Raw genomic sequence first — 19784 nt, forward strand, 5'->3', positions numbered from 1 at the left:
TCACATGTAGATGCATCACACGTAAGGTAGGCGGGTTTCAACGGTTCGGATTCGTCGTTTGAAATCGATTTGATGAGTTTTAGAGTTAAGCTCACCAAAACTTTGGTTAGATTAAGAGCACCCTAGTTCTACTCTAAATTTGTAAGAAAATTTCTTCAATGACATTTAAGATAATGACTCATCAGAATGCAAAAATTTGGGGAAGGGAAAAAATAGTTCTAACAAATTAAAATGTATGGAAATTATGAAATTGATAGTAAAATTGCTGCATTGTATTGATACAAACTGATATACCGGACCAATCCAAATTGTAAATTCTATACTTTATGTGATAGTAAAAGACTACGGTGCATTTATCAACCAAAGCATAATTAAATTGAATCTGACATTTGAAAAAAAATATGGTAATTAAAATAAAGCTAGTTAGACCAAGTGGAGGAATTACTATACCTGAACAAAAAGAGTAATGGCAAGAGAGCTTCTACTATTGCTATGACATCATCACAGATCTCTAAACTGAGTCAACTGACCTTGTGCCCACATTGGTGGTGAAACAGAATGGTGTCTTCTGATAAGTAGCATAGAAAGATTCTTCAGATGAGTAGATAGTCACCTTGGAAATGTGCTTGAATTTGTTCCACTCATAACCATTTTCACCTTGGCTTACAATCTTCATCAGCAACTCCTCACTACACTTGATTCTTAGCTTATGTGGCATTGTTGACCTCAAATAATTTGGTAGAATTTTCATTTTAAAATCCCTTAATTCCATCGTCCGTAAGGCCTTAAGGCTCTCCACAACTATTAGATTTGGGCATTCTACAATTAGAATATGTGAAATGCTGGGAAATTTTGAAATCCTCTCCAAGTTTTGGCTTTCAAAAATACGAATTTCTTTGATTGATGGGAGATTCTCTATGGCAATCAACTTATCAGCACCATCAATCTCTAGATAATCCATGGAAGTAGCATGATGCAAAAGACCTTCCGGTAGAGAGCTCAACTGGGGACAATCTCTAATGCATAATTCTTTTAGCTTGGGCATGGCTACATGTCCCTTATTCCACTGCCACTCTTTCCAATTGAGCATCTCTTCAAAGATTAGTCGACTCAATTTGGGAAATGCAGGCTTGGCATGACAACTTATTGTTATTGCATCTCTGTTTTGGATACCTCCCCACAATAACTCTTCTCCCACACTCACAACCGAATATGCACCTTTTATTAGAAGAAAATCTAAATTGGGAAGTTGGCCTAACAACACAAGCTTCTCAAAGCATGCACAATTTTCGATATTAAGATATCTCAAGTTCGAAAGGTCTGAACTCAAATTTAGCCAATTAGGAAGGTGGCTGCCAAAGTAACCTACAATATGAACAATTTCTATACAACGGGGAGGACAAAGCTCATTTAAAATATCCTCAGTTGATATCTTCTTTTCATTAGTTTGGAAAAGTTGTTCATCCGGACTCAATGTTCCATAAACTAATTTTAGGTCTTGTAGACTATGTTTATTTCGAAGGTTTGCCATTTTTGCTCTACTCTTATCCGATACTTTCTCTAAACTGTATAAAGTGAGAGAAATTAGCTGTGATAGAGTTTCTATGCTTTCTAGGCTACTATATCCTTCCAGGCTATTTTTATCTGGCTTGAATCCATATAGTTTAACAAGCTTGTCTAGTTTATTTAGGCCTGTTGGTAATCCCCTGACTCCTGAACCATAAGTACTAAGATATTTCAATTCTTGTAGACTAATGATACTACTAGGGACATCTGACAAACTTTTGCACCAATCAAGACTCAAATATAATAGATATTTGAGATTTCCAATAGAATTTGGAAGATTTGTTATCTTTGAACAACTGACATCCAAGTATCTCAAATGCACGAGGTCACACAGAGAATCTGGTAGGCTTGAAAAATTGGAGCCACTGAGGTCTAAGATGCGGAGGTTTGAAAAGGCTTTATACAAATAATCGAGAGCAATTTCAGGTTTATCGCGAAGCAATAATGTTCTCAACCCATTTTCTTTTTTAATTAATTCAGTATTGACCTCATTTCCTTCTACAGATAATCGCCGTACTTTCAGTGAACCCTTGGGCCTGGATAAAACTTGTCCCTCCCTTAATACACAGTTTTCATCTTTTCCTAACTGGCGGGCAAACGACCACAGAAGATCATGCATTTTGCATTTTGTTTGATCATAGAATTTGTCAATACCTTCCAAAAGATTTCGTACCAGTAACTCTGTGTAGTAGTTGTTTCCCAAATCCCATAAATCTACCTTATCTTGCAAAAATCCTTCTGCTAACCATTGATAGATTAATCCCATTTTAGTAAACTCAAAATCTTCCGGAAAGAGAGAGCAAAAGATAAAGCATTGTTTCAAAGGAGAGGAAAGGTCTTCGTAGCTCAAATGAAATGCATTGTGGATATCTTGCACCCCATCAATAGACCATATATTGCTTTTTAGAACTGCCTGCCATTCAACTTTTGACTTCCGCTTCGTGCAAAGCACACCACCTATAGTTTTGATAGCAAGAGGCAAACCATCACACTTTTCAACTAGTTGCAATCCAATATCTTTAAATTCTTGAATCTCACTCTCATGTTGAATTATCTGTCAGATAAATGAAAAAGTTAGGAACGTCGATGCTTTCATTTTTATTTAAGATATATGTCAAGAGTCTTAATTAGAAACTTTAGATGTTAAGATTGTAAAAGAATTACAAATCCTAGGTTGTGATAAAATATTGAGATTGAGCAAAAACTGTATACCACATTTATTAAGAGATAACAAAAAAAGTCATTTTCAAAGAAGAGAGAACATAGATTAGGATAGAAAGCAGTGCAACCAAATTATTAGCCATTTCAAATCCGGAGTGTCTAGGTTGAATCATGATCACTGAACATTCCAGCTCCCGCAGTTTTATTAACACAAAGTGCCTATGTTTGAATCATTTTCATAGAAGATGCATGAATTGTTTTGGTCCATTTCAAACCCGATTTTGGTATCCAATTTGGCTATGACCGGAACCCTCCAGGCTACCTAGGGGGCTTCTGCTCCCAATGGACCCTCCAGCGTAGGGGAGGCAGTTGGAGGAGCTTTCTGATGCACCACATTTTTCGAGAATTCGAATATCGTTAGATCTTAGACAACTAGCCAGAGAACTTATTATCCTCTCTCTCTCTCCTTAGCTATACTATAATTGAGTGGTCTTGATTAGACAATTACAAATGTGTCGTGTCGCGTTTCGGATTGCCATGTTAAGATATACGCAGAACATGTACAATGTCGTTTCATGCTGGTGCTGCACAATACCGATAATGGGCATGCACAACACAAATACATGCACGACACAGCTTGATAAGGTGTTCGGGCATGTCGTGCCATTTGTTTCCTATAGTGAAATCATTCTAATTAAGAAACAAATTATAAATACAAAATATATAATAATGTATAAAAAAAACATGAAAATATGTCCAGAAATCAGAAGTACATTAAAATTATATTTTTATAATTTTTTTTGTGTGTTTTCCTAACTCGAGAAAATATTTGAAATTAAGTAGTAAATAAGTACGAAAAATTGTGAAATTTTCTTAAAATAGAAAATAAAAGCAATTATTTTTTTATTAATTAAATTATTCTCACAATAATTTTAAAGCATGTGAATTTATTTTTTAGTATTTTTGTGTTTTGGTATAATTGGAGAAAATATATGTATCTAGTAAATAAATTGAAAAATGCTTCTAAAGACATGTCTAAAAAAACAAAGAATAAATACAAGTTCAAGTTTTGGTAATTATAAAGTTTTTCACTGTATTTTTTTATATGTCATGCACAATATTCGGCTTTTACATGAAAATAAAATTAACAATGTCTGGTTTTGAGAACCACCAGCTATAATCTCAAAGGATACTTAAAGGGCGCTCATGCTTTTAGCAATTAGCAATGCAAGACATAAATCAGGGACCTATATCTATTTAGAATCACTTTCTCATCCACAATAGAATATACTATATACTATAGTTTTATTGATAACTGTGTTTACATTTTTTTTTTAATAATTTTTTTTTATTTTGATTTTTTTTTAATTATTACTCATCGGAAGTGCAGAAATATAGTTAATTTATATTTTATCATCACCAATAATATATATATAACAAATTAAAGTTTTATGATATCATATCCTTTGATTGCTAAATATTTTTTAAAATTCATTATTACATGCTTTATGCCAATATGCCACCCGCGAACACAACATGGTATGAAGCTCGGGCATGGAGCACAGCTCGGTGGGCATGACATGTCAACTTTTGGGCAGAACAATGCATGGTTGACTCAAGGGAGGGACAGTTGTTGGTTTGTAGCCGATGTATGGTATGGGTTTACCGTGAAGGGGTTATGGTCAGAGCCGGCTCTGGTGTAGGACACTCAAGGGGCAAAAAAAAAATAGTTTAATTGTATATATTAAAAAGAATTTAATTTGTATATATTAAAAATAAATAAAATATTAGAATTCAAACTTTGTGTATATAAAAAGTCTAAATTTTTCTATAAATAGGTTGATCTATTAGCATATATAAAAGGCTCAAACTTTTCTCCCACTTCTGATCCAAAATCTCCAGGACAGCCCTAGTCATGGTTTTGCAGTGTAAGATGAGCATGGGAGCGTTGAAGGTAAAACATTGTAATTTGGTATGTCGTGTTTATTACGTGATTGAACGTTTATTTTCATGTGATGTGACCAAAGTAGTGGAGAGTTGTCACATCACAACGTAACATGGCATCTGACCAAATGTTATGTGACCGTTCAAGTTTTAACTATTTTATCGGATTTTAAGTTAATTGAAAAAACAATGAAAGTACCAGAAAGTAAGATAAGAAATTGAAATATTTTTTTAATAAAGAAATAATATTGAAAAACGTGGTTACATGATGTGACAAGACTCGTGACGTGACAAGACCGATTACCTGCGATGAGATGCCAGGAGAGGTGAGCACATCATTGCCGACAAGTAGGGAAATAGCGGTGGCAAGGAAGAAGGGGGAGGAGGTTCTCGGAAAGACAGATGGAGACGCCGGCGGGAGTGGAGAAACATGTGGCCAGGCACGTATAACACGTTCAAACACGGTGCCCGATCGAAGGCATGCCATGCCCAGTTTTCATAGTTTTTGGCATGCCACAACATACCTGAACCGGTCAGGTATGCCAGCAAGGCACACACGTATCAGTTCACTAGTGATGCACCGTATTATGGTAAATGAATTAATGTTGTTCTTAGGTAAGAACTCCAATCCATCAATTAAAATCTTAACACCTATAAGTTCACTAGTGGAAATATTTTATAAGAATATATTAATCGTTAGAAATTGCCTATTGGCGACCAGAGGTATTAATTATGAAAATAATCATAGGCACTATATCTATTATTGCTTTAAACAAAATTCCATTTTGCTTATCAAGTGCTACCAGGTGTCATTCTGGTGAATTATAAAATTTTATTCAAAATTCTCTTTTGTTTAAGATAGAAATAATTAAGTTTGGATTTGTTATAGACTGCAAAATGGTTTGTCTAAGAACTCAATACTTAAATCACGACTAACTAGACAATGCTATGTTTTTAAGGCAAAAGTAGCAATTTTAAGGCTAAACAAAGTTATAAAATTTAAATTACCTGCTTTGTTAATAGGGACCAGCCATCTTCAGGAGATAACTTCCCCACCCGGTGTAATTTTGCCGCCCTCATTTCATCCGCAACTCTTACATCTCGAGTGGTGACAAGTAACCTACTCCCATGAGCTCCGCCACTCATAGAAGCACGCAATAGACTGTCCCACACCGCTCGGCTCTCTTTCCACACATCATCTAAAACAAGAAGAAACTTTTTTCCCTCAACAAGGCTCTTGAGTAGAGGCACCAACTCTGATCTTTCCTGAACGGCACCGTGATCACCTCCTACCTTCCGAATCACACTTTTCAACAATTCTATTCCTTTCACCTCCTTTGAGACACAAACCCAAATTTTTAACTGACACTCCTCCCTAATTATCGGGTCATTAAAGATCTTTTTGGCTAGAGTGGTTTTCCCAATTCCTCCCATCCCCACAATAGCAGCAACACAAAGGATTTCTCTCGCATCCTTCTCTTCTTGAGTCAGCCAGTTCACTAGTAGCTCAGTATCTTTTTCAATCTTTTCTCCCACAATATCAGATAGCACAACCGAGGGATCAGTCTTTCGGGTGATGATCGAGTCTAGTCGGTGAACTAGTTTGGAAGGCCCAGAAGAGATTTGTGCTACAATCAAACCCAAATCAGCCTTTCTCTTGGAAATCTCATTTAGTCTTGAATTGATATCCTTAATTTTCAAACCAATTTCACGAGCAAATAACGGGTTGCGGAAGCACAACAGCAAATGGCAGCCATAGCGAGCATTTTTAGAGGAATGGGAACTGGAGGCAGCAAGATGCTCCTTTGCCTTGATCTGACAGAGGTCAATGACATCATCGGCATCGTACATGACATCCTTGAGCTGCATGAGCCAGCGTTCAATGGTCTTGTCATTTCTCTGCTTCCTCTCGGCATCAGCAAGAACACATTGAATGTCACGAACGGTCTCGCCGAGCTTCTCAACCTCGCCAGGGATGCCCAGTAGCATGCCCACCTCACTTTCCACCATTTGCACAACAAGGTCGCTAAACCTGGACAGGAAGACATGGAGTATCATTGCCATCTTTGTTTTGTGTGAAAGCTACAGCTATTGCTCAAGAGGAAAAGAGATTGTAATGTGTAATGGGGATAGTTGGAGAATGTGGTATTGAATTAATGAGATTTTAGTACGCCTTTTCCCATAATAGTATATATAAAAGAAGGCGGAATTATGAAGGTTTTGAGGGGTATACATGAAATTCCCTCAAAAGAATATCGGATTAAAGAATTCACCCTCAGCTGGAATCGAAGATAAAGGTTGGACATTGACAAGTATGCAAGCCTTGTGATTGTCATGTGTGAAGGAATTAAATCAGGCTTAATTTAATAATATGCGCTTATCATAATTTTCTTACTCGCAAGAGGGACACGATCAAGGCATCAACTCCCGAAAGAAACGATTCATTCTGACCTCCGAATGAAACCTAATGAAACCTAGCTAGCTATCATTTTCTCAAGAAAAGAAAAAACGAAAACCAAAATCAAACCTACCAAAGTTTTTTCAAAAATAAGAAATTGTTGATAATGAGTTTTCGTGGATAAATAATTATTTGAGTCTATGAAGATTTTTTTCTTGTTTTTTTTACATCTAGACAACATCCAACAAGCTAGAAAACCAAAAGTAATTTCGGGTGTTCTGTCCAAAGCTTTTTATCTAACAAATCATAAATTATTTTATAGAAATAATAAATGGCAACGCAGAGTTGCAGCCGAATTTTTTTATTAATAGGAAAATAAAATAAAAAATATCAGAGAATGAATATGGGGTTTATAACATCTAGAAGACATTACAAACCATAACCTTCAAATAATCTAAATCAATTAGCCATAATTAATGCAACCAAAAAAAAATAAAAATAATGACGTTACTAACAATAACGTCCATACATTGCCTTTAAATTTAGCATAGCGCTCCAGTCTCCAGACTTAGAATAAGCATCGAATAATATCTGATCTGGACGTTATTGTTGGTAACGTCCTATTTGTTTTTTATTTTTTCATTAATTAGTAATTAATTAATTTAAATTATCTGGAGTTATGGTTTATAATGTTCAACGGACGTTATAGTCCATTCCGGTGTTCATAGATTTCAAATTTTACCAAAATTATTCACTATTGTCAATATATTTTTATTTATTTCCTATTAATAAAAAAATCGGGATTTGCATATCTCAATGAAGTCAAACCTCTGCGTGATATTTGAGATATGTTTACTAGCCAAATTCAGAGTAGGTCCAATGCCCTTCGGACCTACTTTGGTTCGATGGGTGTATTGACCATCAGATATGCATTAAAATCTGTGCGAGTCTATTTCAATTTTTATGTCCACGTATCTTAATACTAATTATACGATGTTGGAGTTAATTGACTCTAAAAGTAGGTTCGATGTCCCATCAAACCTACTCCTATCTCTTACTGGCCATTAACTAATGGGCATAGTGGGTTCTACCTCATTTTTGTTGTTGATTTTATTTTTATGTGATTTTAATGTAGTCACCTCTGTTAGTATCTGTGCAGCGGGATTTATTGATTTTATTTCTATGTTATTTTTTTTTAAGAATAATGAAATGAGTTTGAATAAAGTTGAAGTTGATACAATAAATGGCAATGCAGATCTCAATTAATGAAGTCAAACCTCTGCGTGGTATGTGAGAGATGGCCAGTTGGCCACTGGCCAATGGGCATAGAATAGGCTCCACCTCAGTTTAGAATACAGTTGAAGTTGATACAATAAAATGGCAACGCAGATCTCAATGAAGTCAAATCTTTGCGTGGTCCGTAAGAGATAGCCACTAACCAATGGGCATAGTGGGCCCCACCTCAGTTATGTATTTGATTTTAATGTAGTCAGACAAAACACTACTATGTTTAAGATTTAATTGATATATGATACAACCCCCAAAGAGGCAAAGATATAGATTTTTTTTATGGTGTGTATTTTGGATGACTACGTTTTGGAATTAAAATTTATAATGGAACCAAAATTTATTTTTAAATTGAAAAAAATATTATCAAATAGAATGTAACATGAAAAACTATATAGAATTTTAATTGATAATCATTCAGCAAAGCAAATAATATCATTGGAGATTTTTTGGATATCCTTGATTACGGGACTGGGCGATGGGAGCAATACCATCTGTCTAATGTTTAGAGAAGATGATCTGCCTAGAAATGAAGAGTTTGAATCTTTTTCAGTCTGCTAATGGCGTTGTGCGCTGACTTGTAGCCTTTTCTGATTTGATGATAGTACATGTGCTACTTGTGCTCTGGGTTGTAATTAATAAATTTTAAAATTATTTATTTGTAATTCTATCTAAACAACCTGATTTCAGATACTATTTAGAGGATCCGATCCCTTAACGAATTGATAGTTTGATGCTACCTAAAGTCAATCGAATTTTGAGTTTAGATCAGGACCGTTAAATCTCTTTTGGCACAACTGGATTAGCTCAAAATTTAATCGAACAATTGAGATCTGATCTTAAAACTTGAAATACTTGAGAGAATCTTGAAATTTTGTGGTACCACCATATGGACCTGTTCTATTTGACCGTAACCAGAACCAGGAAAGTGGACCCACAATTCAGTAGAGGTTGATCCAAATTGGACGAGAGTACGGAGTACCTTTCTACTTCTCCCCCAAATTGGCATTCCCTTGGTGCTTCATTCCGATTAAAGGAAGAGTTGTTTTAAAATTGGACGAAAGTAGCACTGTACTGTACTTCTCCCACATGAACTAAATTACTCCCAGCGCCACCGCCGCCTGAGCCTCATTCTCTTCTTCCGACGCAACTCCTGTCTTCCCCTACTCTCAGCTCATCTCCTCTCTCAACTCTCTCTTGCACTCCAACTGTTTGTCAAATTGCTCCTGAGAAGTACTGTCGCTCCAAACACCATTTTTGTGTAGTCACGCTTCATTCTTGTTGTTTAAAGAAGCGCTCTACCTCTTCTTTCAAATTATAGAAGACAGATTGTGACTAGGCTCTCTCTAACTGTGGCAAGTGCTTCTTTAGGTGCTTTACATTTAGACCTCAAATTTACCACTTTGGTAGATCATGGTGACTGTGCAGGCAAGTTGCTTGGAAAAATGACTGGTCTGGAAGTATCCTTTGCTAATTTTGTAAAATAGATGCTTGGGTACACGGCATAAAACTGATTCACTACAGTTATTACCCCTATGTATAAATCTGGTAATTAAGTTAACCATCATCACCCACTATTTATTTTATTAAAAAGTTGGCTTAGAGCAAAAATTGGGCAATGTATACTTGTACACACACCTGATTGTCCTTGGGGTGCATTGCAATATAGTCAACTATATGAGCCACCAACCAATTTAATCATCTTACATACAGAAAATAGGATCAAGCATAATTCCAGGTTACACGCATAGTGGTGAAACTATACACTTTAATAGATCACATACAATAAAAAAAATTCATTGCTGGATCAAGCATATCTCTTAAGCATAATGATTATTACTATTATTCTATGAGCAGGTTACAGTTCGACTTCTGACCTATATAGGACTACCAATTCGGGTTTTGTAGCTATTGACCTGATCAAGTTTGGCAATACTGTACGGGTGCTCATTGTCTTGTCTCTGTTTCAATTTGTAAGGTAATTTTAAAATTTCCGTTGCTATGTTTTTTAATTTCTTTGTCAAAACTAATGACTAATTGGTTGGTTGAGACCATAAATTGGGCTGGTGGTCCAATGCTTATTTGTAATTATGAGTGGCATCAACTCTCTAACTATAACGTTACTGGTACTAGAAATTATAGTTTAGATCCTTGAAGTTTTTAGATCCAATGTGTAAAGTGAACAAAAAGCAAACAAAAACAGTCTCAATTAACTATTAAGCTCTGGTCCTTGAAGTTTTTAGTTGCTTTGATAAAGATTACTTCAGGCTCAGTAACAACTGGTATAGGAGTACTGAACTTAAAATATTAATGAAGTAAATAGGAGTTCTCATTGACCATATCCCTGGCTGGCAAATCACCAAAAAACCCTTCTGAAAGTGCTTAATATTATTTATTATACAATTGTCCTTTGCTACACGCTATACCTACCTAAGCATAAATCTAAAAATAATTACAAAAATCTATAGCACAAAAAAGACATATGGGCAGTACCTAACTGCAGCCTAATAGCATCATAAGCTGATCTGATTGAAATCGTGCTTATTAGACTGTATCTAATTGTGTTGGACTATTTACTTTGTGCATTGCCATTAAACACACATCATGTACTGACCTGCAAGACTATAGAGCTTTATGCAAAATATATTCACCATTCTTTAATTCTTTTTTACTTTGTAGGTAATCCGTTTATAAATTGTAGCACACATTCAGTAAAGGCCTTGCAGCCGACTACTCTCCTTGAAATGAGACGGCTGAGTTCTTTGGATTTCTGTCAATACAAGTCGAACAAGCAGGTATATGAGCCCATATTCTAGAAGCAGTTTTGAGGCTACCACTGATCTTAAGTTATACCTAAAAACCATCTAAAAATAGAGTTGTGACCATTTCCAATACACAACCATGGGGATCCGCCAATTGGAACTGGTTGTAAAAGAACACTGTCGGTCCGGCAACCTTACTATTAAAGATGCTCTTCAATTTTTTGATCGCTTGTTGGCCACTAAGAACCCGACACCGTCTATATATTCCTTTAATCATCTCTTTACAGCCTTAACTCGTATGAAGAACTCTAACAACCATTATTCAACTGTGTTTTCACTCTTTAACCGCTGGACCCTACCTAAAGGGGTCTCACCCACACCCGATGTTTGCACCTATTGTATCTTGATTGCCTACTGTATCCGATTGAATCGGCTGAAACTAGGCTTGGTTTTCTTAGGGCGGTTTATTAAGGGACGGCAGAGAGGTGATGCTAGGATCTTCAATCCACTACTTAAAGGCCTTTGTTTTGAGAATAGGATTAGTGAGGCCGTTGCCATGGCGTTTAATAAAATGCCAAAGCTGGGTTGTGCACCTAACGTGATCTCCTACAGCACTGTTATTGATGGTCTTTGTAAAGAAGGTGAAGTGAGTAAAGCATTTAGTTTGTTTGACCGAATGCTCTCAAAGGGTATTACACCAGATGTATTCACGTACAGCTCACTGATTGACGGCCTTTGTAAAGAAGGCGCAATTAGCAAAGCATTTAGTTTGTTTGAGCGAATGCTTTCAGAGGGTATTGCACCAGATGTAGTCACATATAGCTCACTGATTAATGGTCTGTGCAAGGAAGGAGATACTCAGAAGGCAGAGGAATTATTGTCCTATATGGTTTCTAAAGGACTTCAACCTGATGTTGTGACCTATACTACTCTCGTGGATGGTTTGTGCAAGAAAGGGCAATTGGGAAAGGCAGAGGAAATGCTCCAGTCCATGGTTTCTAAAGGACATGATCCCGATGTTGTGACTTATAATACCACCATGGATGCACTTTGCAAGGACGGGGAAACTGAATACGCAGAAGAGTTGCTATGTAATATGATTTCTAGAGGTATAAATCCTAATGTCCGAACCTATAATACTCTTATAGATGGGCTTTGCAAGATGAACAAATCAGAAAAGGCAAAGAAGTTACTAAATGAGATGGTTTCAAAGGGATTATTGCCTAACACTGTGACTTGCACTATAATTGTCAATGCACTTTGTAAGAGGGGGGAAACTGACAGGGCAGAGAAACTACTGTATGATATGATTGATAAAGGTGTCACACCTAATCTTATCACATATACTAGTGTTATAAATGGATATTCTAAGATAGGCTGTTGGAAAGAGTCGATTAGAGTTTTCAAGGATATGATTGATCGAGGCTTTTTGCCAGATGAGGTTACTTATGGATCAATGATGGATTCTTTGTGCAAAGAAGGCCAAAGCAAGGAATCTGAAAAGTTACTTGACTTAATGGTAAGGGGAGGTATAAAACCAGGTGTTGTATCATATGGAATTTTACTTACCGGCTATGCAAATTATGGCACTATTGATGATGTGATGAAAATCTTAGATCGAATGCAACTCAACCATGTAGCGCCAGATCTCTCGTCTTACACTTCCGTGCTGAAAGCATATGCAAAGAACCAAAAAGTAGATCAGGCTATGTGTGTGTTGAACAGAATGAAGAAAGAAGGGGTGAAACCCGATATAGCTGCCTCTGCACCAATTCTAGAACTGCTTTTGAAAATGGGGCGAGACGAAGATGCAAAAGTTCTCATGGACCAGACAAATGGTTAAACTAATGATTGAAGTGTTGATTCAGATTGAAAATGATTGATTAGAATGTAGATAATCAATATATGTAATTTGGGGAGTTTGTTGTTCTAGTAGATGAAGTACTTATACTACTTTTCTCAATATTTCTCTTTTTTTCTGGATTTTTTCATTATCTTTTAACTGCTCTTCTTTATTAGTGATGTTTTATTTACTTAGTTTACATTTTGTATTCTATTTTGTGTTGAAATTTAATCGACATTTTACTTGGAGTTGTGCTTCATCCAACTTGTAGAATTCAGTACTTACCAGGTATACTATTAGGTAGTGCTGTTAGGTGTGAAGCCTAGCTTTGTTATTTTGACAAGTAGCATTGTTACAGCCTCTCTGATCCTATTCTCATAATTACATTGCAAGGTCACCACCAAAGGAAATACACTGCATGTTTGGAATAATTTTTTTTTTTTTTTTGTATTAAATAAGTTAAGTCAGAAATAGATTCTTCTTCTCTGTGTATAGGAGAAATTTATGAATTTTTTAAAGCCAGATGGAAATTTAGGCCACATCATTCTCCAGAACTATTTGATGGTGTCCAAATAAATGTGCAATTGGATGCTAGTATTTTTATATGGGATGAAAATGCTCAATGAAATTAGCTAGGTCTGTAGTAATCTATTTTAATTTTCTATGTACCAGTTGGTATTTGTTTAAGTCAGCATGGTAGTTTTATGTTTTTTCTTAGGTCAGCAGCAAGGTAATTTTTACTTTTATGTACCAGTTGGTTTTAGTTTAGGTCAGCTTTAATTACTTTCTATGTACCAGTTGGTCTTTTGTTTAGGTTAGCAGCAAGGTAGTTTATTTTTTATGTACCAGTTGGTTTTTGGAGTCTGGTACTGGATACGGATGGGATCTATGTAAGGCTTTCTACTATAATTGGTACTTGTAGGTTGTAGCCTATATTTCTTTGCTGGTTTTTGTATGTGAGTTTTTGGCTGTAATTTGGGGTGTGGTACATGATATGGGATCTGTGTAGGGTTCTTTCTATAAAAGGACAAGGACTGGTACAAGGTTATGAGATCTCTGGAAGTGAACTAAGTTCTGATGGACATATCCTTCCTTAAAAAGGACACAAGGACAACAAGGACGGTTTGTTCGAAGCATGATGTTCATATAACTGTTTTATATTCTGTCTTTTCTAATTACTGTTGTATGTATATTCTGTTTTATATTTCACTCAAAGGACATATTCTAGCATTTCAGGGTTTTATTAGATTGGGTATTGTTCATGAACATCACATGGGGTTTCTCAATTATTTGTCACCATAGTGCTTTTTAGGAATTTTTTCTGTTTGGGACAAATGTAAGGTTTGTAATCACATCATTTCAATATAATTAATACCTATGGATTGTTGGCCCAAAAAAAAAGGGAGGGATGATATTGATATAGGATTATTAAATATCAAATGGTGTTATTTTTTTTTAATTTGTATTGAAATTAATAAATATATATTGTTTGATATATTTTTAAATCATCTTAATTACATGTATATAAAAAAATTATAAGATTTTGATTTTATTTCGATAGCCATTAGAAGAAGAATTAAATCGTTAATCAGTTAATTTTATTAGCTCTCCGTGGGTATATATCAAAATAAAATTAAAGTGATATAATTTTTTGTGTACACAGAATGATATACATAATTAATTACTTTTGTTATTTAAAAGTTTAAAATAGTTATCTAGGATTCAAAATTTATTGGTACCCAATAAATTTCTCCTTGATATAAATAAATTGGTTATAAACGATTCTCTAACTGTATAATCGACAAATGAATAATTTGACTATAAATTGGACGGATATAGTTTAATTGGTTGACAATAATAGTTCTTCTATCCTGCGAGCAAGAATTATGTTAGGCCAAATTAATTCAACATATAAATAACAAGCTATCGATATAACTTTTGAGCAATTATATTCATTATTATACAAGTCCTTGCATTGAATCCGCAACAAAATATTTGAGTTTAGATCTGGATTTGTTCTATTAGAATCTAGATCAATTCAATCCGAAATAGAATCTATGAATTCTCTTTAATGTTTGTGCTAAATTAAGTAGATCGGACAGTCCTGATGACCTAAACTCATATATTTTGTTACCTCAGTTGATATGAATTCCAATGACACATCCACTTCACGCGTGATATGAGAGATTTACACCCCTAATCCGATCCCTTAACGAATTGATAGTTTGATACCACCTAAAGTCAATCGAATTTTGAGTTTAGATCCGGACCGTTAAATCTCTTTTGGCACAACCGGATTAGCTCAACATTTAATCGAACAGTTGGGATCTGATCGTAAAACTTGAAATACTCTTGCAATTTTGTGGTATCACCATATGGACCTATTCTATTAGACCGTAACCAGAACCAAGAAAGCGGACCCACAATTCAGTAGAGGTTCATCCAAATTGGATGAGATTACCTCTCTACTTCTTCCCCAAATTGGCTTTTCCTTGGTGTTTTGAAATTGGACGAAAGTAGCACTGTACTGTACTTCTCCCACACTGAACTAAATTACTCCCAGTGCCACCGCCGCCTGAGCCTCATTCTCTTCTTCCGAAGCAACTCCTATCTTCCCCTGCTTTCAGCTCATCTCCTCTCTCAACTCTCTCTTGCACTCCAACTGTTTGTCAAAATGCTCCTGAGAAGTATTGTCGCTCCAAACACCATTTTTGTGTAGCCACGCTTCATACTTGTTGTCTAAAGAAGCGCTCTACCTCTTCTTTCAAATCATAGAAGATGGATTATGACTAGGTTCTCTCTAACTGTGGTAAGTGATTCTTTAGGTGCTTTGCATTTAGGCCTCAAATTTAGCACTTTGGTCGATCCTGGTGACTGTGCATGCAAGTTTCTTGGAAAAATGACCGGTCTGGAAGTATCCTTTGCTAATTTTTTCAAATAGATGCTTGGGTACACGACATAAAAGCCAATTGACTACAGTTATGACCCCTATATGTAAATCTGGTAATGAAGTTAAGCATCATCATCCACTACTTATTAAAAAGTTGGGTTAGAGCGAAAATTGGCCTATGTATACTTGTACACACAGCTGATTATTCTTGGGGTGCATTGCAATGTAGTCAACTATATGAGCCACCAACAAATTTAGTCATCAAACGTGCAAAAAATAGGAGAATGAGAGCACACTAGGAATACCATTCTGAGCTAATATTCTTTTTAGTAGTTATTACTTACTATTTGTATTATTTACATGAGGAGGGTTCAAATGCCTCCATCATTTTTTGTGCCTCCATCATGCCTCCATTTTTTAAAACTTTAATAACTCAAGATTTAAAACTTAAAAGTCAAAATAAAACCGTTAGATGTGATCTATGTTATTTTCTCTATGTGCTCATAAAAAATTATTACATTTCAATTTTATTTTTATGTGAATCAATAAGTTCAAAAATCAACATCTAGAAATCATCCAAATTAGTGCATTTTTTACAAGCTCTTGATGACAATCAAAATAAAATTGAAATGTCATAATTTTTTACATGTGCATAGATAAAATGATGTAGATCATATCTAACGGTTTTATTTTGATTTTTAAGTTTTAAATTTTGAATTATTAAAGTTTTAAAAAGTGGAGGCACAAAAAATGGAGGCATTTGAACCCTCCTCTATTTACATATGTACTAGTTGTATGAGCTATTTACATTTCTGAAAGTAATTAGGATTTGTGGTGGTTATCACCCAGGCGCTAAACTTATTTCGAGATTACATGTGTAGTGGTGAAACTATTTTACTTTAATAAATGAATCCATTGTTGGATCAAGCATCTCTTAATTGTGCATAATAATTACTATTATTCTATGAGCAGGTTACACTTCAAGTTTCAACCTAAGACTACCAATTTGGGTTTTTTAGATATTGAGACCGATCAAGTTTTGGCAAGATTGTATTGGCACTCATTTTTTTTTTTTTGCTCTGTTTCAATTTGTAAGGTCAATTTTGAACTCCTGAGAGGCATCACTTTTTTAGTATGGTACTAGGAGTTATACAAAGCTCCAATTTGTCAAGTGAAGAAAAAGCAAACAAAAACAGTCCTTCACTTCTAAAATCTGATTCTTAAAGACAAAGTTTGTTTGATACAGACTACTGGCTTGTTAATTTGTATAAGAGGACTGATCAGAAAACATTAATTTAGGAAATAGGAGTTCCTATTTAGCCTTTTGCTACATTCAGTATGATATATTGTTTTATAGCTTTTAGTCATTGCTTGCTTCTTGATTCTTTAGATCACTTTGCTCGTTCACCAAATCCCTAGAAAGGAAAAATGACCAAAAAGCCCTTCTGGAAGAGTCCAACATGATGCAGTATCTAAAGCGCTCCTAACGCAAAAGGGCATAACCTAACAGTACTTTGTGTGGTAACTATTGTACTGACCTGGAAGACTTGAGCACTTTATGCAAAATCAATTAACCATTCTTTAATTTTTTTTTTTTCAGGTAATCCATTGATAAATTATATCACACCTTCAGTAAGGTCCTTGCAGGTGACCTCTCTGGATTTCTGTCCACCCAAGTTAAACAAACAGGTGTATCTGCTCCATATTCTAGAAGCAGTGTTGAAGCTGCCCCCAATCTTACAGTTGTATCTGTCCATTGTAACCATTTCATCCCATGGCCATGGGGACCCGCCAGCTGGAATTACTTGTAAAAGAACGTTATCGATCGGGCACTCTTACTATTAAAGATGCTCTTCAAATTTTTGATCGCTTGCTGGTTGCTAAGAACCCGGCACCATCCATCTATTCCTTTAATCAACTATTTACAGCCTTAACTCGTATGAAGAACTCTAACAACTATTATGCAACTGTCTTTTCACTATTTAACCGCTGGACCCAACCTAGACAGCTCTCACCCTCACCCGATGTTTGTACCTATAGTATCTTGATCAGCTACTGTACCCGAATGAATCACCCGAGACTAGGCTTGGTTTTCTTGGGGCGGTTTATTAAGGGCGGGCAGAGAGCTGAACCTAGCATCTTCAATCCACTACTTAAGGGCCTTTGTTCTGAGAATAGGATTAGTGAGGCCGTAGCCATGGCGTTCGATAAAATGCCAAAGCTGGGTTGCACACCTGACTTGATCATCTACAACACTGTTATTGATGGTCTTTGTAAAGCAGGTGAAGTGAGGAAAGCATTTAGTTTGTTTGACCGAATGCTCTCAAAGGGTATTGCCCCAGATGTAATCACATACAGCTCACTGATTAATGGCCTTTGCAAGGAAGGAGATACTGAGAAGGTAGAGGAACTGCTGTCCTACATGGTTTCTAAAGGAGTTCAACCTGATGTTGTGACCTATACTACTCTCGTGGGTGGGTTGTGCAAGAAAAAGCAATTGGGTAAGGCAGTGGAAATCCTCCAGTCCATGGTATCTAAAGGACATAATCCCAATGTTGTGACTTATACTACCATCATAGATGCACTTTGCAAGGAGGGAGAAACTGAAAACGCAGAAGAGTTGCTATGTAATATGATTTCTAGAGGTACAAATCCTGATGTTCATACCTATAGTACTCTGATAGATGGGCTCTGCAAGATGAACAAAATAGAAAAGGCAAAGATGGTGCTAAATGAGATGGTTGCAAAGGGATTATTGCCTGACACGGTCACTTGCACTATAATTGTTGATGCAATTTGCAAGAAGGGAGAACCTGACAGGGCAGAGAAACTATTGTATGATATGCTTGATCATGGTGCCACACCTGATCTTATCACATATAATAGTGTTATAAATGGATATTCTAAGCTAGGCTGTTGGAAAGAGTCAATTAGAGTTTTCAAGGATATGGTTGATCGAGGTTTTTTGCCGGATGAGGTTACTTATGGATCAATGATGGATTCTTTGTGCAAACAAGGACAAAGCAAGGAAGCTGAAAAGTTGCTCGACTTAATGGTAAGGGGAGGTATAAAACCAGGTGTTGTATCATATCGATTTTTACTTCTCGGCTATGTAAATGATGGCAATATTGATGATGTGATGAATATCCTTGATAGAATGCATCTCAATCATGTGGCGCCAGATCTCTTGACTTACACTTCCTTGCTTAAAGCATATGCTAAGATCAGAAAAATCGACTCGGCTATGAGTGTGCTGAACAGAATGAAGCAAGAAGGGGTGAAACCCGATTTAGCTGCCTCTGCTCCAGTATTAGAACTACTTTTGAAAATGGGACGGGATGATGATGCGAGAGATCTCATGGAGCAGACAAGTGGCAAGACAAATGATTGATGTGCCAAATTGGGTCAATGATGGCTTCTTAGAATGTAGATAATTAATTAATGTACTTTGACAGCTCCCTGTGCTATTAACTTTAAAGTTTTTATACTGCTTTGTTGATTATTTTTGTTATAATTTGTAATGTTATTTGGTTATTCTGCATTTAGTTTAATTTTTCTTTGTGATTTCATTGTGTTTTCACTTGCAGTTGTGTTGCATATGGGGGTGTAAACTTATACAATTCGGCTGCTGTAATATTATTTGGTTATTCTGCTTTTTTCCCCTTTCATATTGAGGCCCACAAGTCTCTTGATGGGTATGCAAGCTACAGCTTCTCATGGTCAGACCAGATGTTTGTTATTTACAGATTCCGAGCAACTGGTACATGCTCTTCGTGCTGTAATTTTTGGGTGTCTTTGTAAATATTTGGTGGTGCTGTCCGTGTTTTTCTAGGGGTTTTTAGGTGTCTTTGTATATATTGTGTAGTGCTGTCCTTGGGTTGTAGTTTTCTGCTGAAAATTTTGGTTTTTTGAAGGGTTTTGTTGTAAATTGGG

At 35.8% G+C, this 19784-nt stretch overlaps 2 protein-coding genes across 2 annotated transcripts; one reads left to right on the top strand and one right to left on the bottom strand.

Moving 5' to 3' along the window:
• Positions 1 to 450: 450 nt before the first annotated feature.
• On the bottom strand, positions 451 to 6841 carry LOC144550262 (putative disease resistance protein RGA3). Its single transcript, XM_078298541.1, has 2 exons — positions 5674 to 6841; positions 451 to 2620 (listed from the first exon to the last, which is right to left on the bottom strand). Exons 1-2 carry the CDS (start codon positions 6733 to 6735, stop codon positions 512 to 514), a joined length of 3171 nt encoding a protein of 1056 aa, XP_078154667.1. The 5' UTR covers positions 6736 to 6841; the 3' UTR covers positions 451 to 511.
• A 2504-nt stretch (positions 6842 to 9345) lies between these two features.
• LOC144550256 (uncharacterized) lies at positions 9346 to 19509 on the top strand. The gene is made up of 9 exons (XM_078298534.1): positions 9346 to 9904; positions 10214 to 10334; positions 11036 to 12958; positions 13680 to 13691; positions 13776 to 13787; positions 13884 to 13966; positions 16824 to 16901; positions 17242 to 17319; positions 17616 to 19509. Exons 3-9 carry the CDS (start codon positions 11258 to 11260, stop codon positions 19240 to 19242), a joined length of 3591 nt encoding a protein of 1196 aa, XP_078154660.1. The 5' UTR covers positions 9346 to 9904; positions 10214 to 10334; positions 11036 to 11257; the 3' UTR covers positions 19243 to 19509.
• Positions 19510 to 19784: the final 275 nt, after the last annotated feature.

The sequence above is a fragment of the Carex rostrata genome, unplaced genomic scaffold, assembly GCF_964058835.1.
Source record: "Carex rostrata unplaced genomic scaffold, lpCarRost1.2 SCAFFOLD_60, whole genome shotgun sequence".
NCBI lineage: Eukaryota > Viridiplantae > Streptophyta > Magnoliopsida > Poales > Cyperaceae > Carex > Carex rostrata.